The following is a 2,049-nucleotide window of genomic DNA, read 5'->3' as shown; positions in this document are numbered from 1 at the left end:
AAATTCGTTAAATCAGAAAAGTCAGAAAATACTTTTCTAGTATTATAATCCCTCTCCCATCCAGCCTTATAAAAGGTTTGAAAATGCTGCTTATGAATAGACAGTATGAAATAAATGAGAAAATCAAGATAAAAGATATTCCTTACGTTGCCAGAAACTTGCAGAGGAAATAAAAGAATTAAGACCATTAAAGAATAAATTAGTATTAAAATAAGGCATATAGCGATGGGGCAAAGATTTGATATATGAAAGAAATCATTTCAATAGACATTAATTGGCTACCATGCTAATGTCTAGTCAAGAACAAAAATGACATAAACAGAAATAGTTAAGCCCTCAGGGAAGTAGTGAAAGACAATTACATAAGAAACCAGAAACAAATGAAGATACATAGAGGGAATTTAGTGATTAGTGAACATTTGAAAATTTTACTCACTTCACTGTTATATTCCAAAGAAACAGGAGAGAAAACAGGGTAGGAGGAAAAGGACTGTGAATCAGTCTGAAAAAAGAGTGGAAAGTTATGAAAGTAGAAATGGAAACAAAAACCACACTTCATGAAACAATGCAGAAATATCAATTATCCAGTCACCCAAGTTTAGTTATAAACGGAGAGGGAAAAGAACTAAAACCAGGCTAAAAGCCCGTGAGAATCTGTGAAATAGTTCTAAGTATCATCACCAGTAAGAAGGGACTCTTGTCTAACAGAGTGATGCTTGGCTTATTGAAGTCATCAGGATACTGGTAAAGCAAATGGACAAAAGAGCATGGAGCATGAAGCAAAAAATTAAAGCCCTAAGTGACTACTTACAGGGCAGGGCCATCTCCTCTGCTTCATGGAAACCTCTAACGTCAGCAAAGGTGTGGTGTCTTCCCCAACATTAACCAGTCACCCAGGCTAAATTTAAAAGGTAAGAACAAAATTACCTGACTGGGGTAAGGAGCTTGTCCTCCAGGATACTGAGAAGGCATCTGTCCTCCAGGAAAACCGCCTACATGTTAAAAAACACCACAGCAAATAGGTTTTACGTGATTTATTTTTACAAAACAGCACTGATTATTATGAATAAGGAAACATGAGAAGAAGCACACTAGTTTATTCACTAGGATAATTTTGTTTTCTTCTCTCTTTTTTCTTTATAGTAGGATAAATTTTTAATATTAAAATTTAGTTACTCTAAGACTAACTTCAGTTACAGGAACTTTTAAAAATTTTCCATGTCCAGGCCTCCCTGGTGATACAGTGATTAGTCTCAGTGCTATCAAACTATCATCAACCACTGAAACCCAGTTCAATCCCCAGCCTAGGGCTGACCCACATGGCACAGGATGTCTCCTGTCTCACCCACTGCTCCCCTCAGTAGTTTATTTCAGTAGATCTGCCTGTTCTGCTCCCACTTTGTCTCTGTCTGGTGAATTCTCTCACTCCCTTGCACCTCTGGCCTACACTTCAGTTCTTGTATGCATAAATAAATAAATGTAAAAAAAATTCTACATTCTATATAATCTCTTAACCAATAATATTTTTTAAAGATTTATTTATTCATGCATACAGAACTGGGGTACAGGCCAGAGGTGCAGGAGGTAAGAGACAGAGTGGGGAGCAGAACAGGCATATGGACTTAAGCACACTGCTGAGGGGAGCAATGGGAGAGACAGGAGAGGTCTGTCATGCCATGTGGGTCAGCTCCCTGGCCAGGGATTGAGCTCCTGCTGCAGTGGCTGTGGATAGCTTCACAGTGCTGTGCTTTAATCTGTTGCGCCACCAAGGAGGGCCCCCAATAATATATATATATTTTTTTGGTTTTGTGGAATTTCTTTATTGCCCAATCTTTCTTTTTTTAATAATATAATAGTTTATTTTTACATCAATTTTGTGCCTTTTTCCATCTCAGTTGTAATCCCTGTGGGCTTCCCATCACCAAATCACCCATGTGCCATCACCATAGTGCAATGCACTTCCCTCCTCCCACCGTTTTTGATCCCATTCCCCACTCCAACCCCCATAAGATGTCTCTGGTATACAGTTGTTCATTATTCCAATAATAT

The 2,049-nt window shown here is 38.2% G+C and overlaps 1 protein-coding gene across 2 annotated transcripts in view; it reads right to left on the bottom strand.

The window, feature by feature from the left end:
* ANXA7 (annexin A7) overlaps positions 1-2,049 on the bottom strand; it is a 24,540-nt gene that overhangs the window by 13,466 nt on the left and 9,025 nt on the right. The window contains exons 5-6 of one of the 2 annotated variants that reach the window (XM_012723768.1): positions 928-992; positions 437-502 (exon numbers count right to left, since the gene is read on the bottom strand). In XM_012723768.1, the coding sequence (XP_012579222.1) occupies positions 437-502; positions 928-992 (131 nt within the window). The remainder of the gene's footprint in view (positions 1-436; positions 503-927; positions 993-2,049) is intronic. The other variant, XM_012723769.1, reaches the window with a different exon arrangement.

This window comes from Condylura cristata, unplaced genomic scaffold (genome assembly GCF_000260355.1).
Source record: "Condylura cristata isolate star-nosed mole 26May11 unplaced genomic scaffold, ConCri1.0 scaffold00011, whole genome shotgun sequence".
Taxonomy (NCBI): domain Eukaryota; kingdom Metazoa; phylum Chordata; class Mammalia; order Eulipotyphla; family Talpidae; genus Condylura; species Condylura cristata.
Note: the sequence above shows the minus strand (reverse complement) of the source record. Positions and strands in the feature narration are given on the sequence as shown.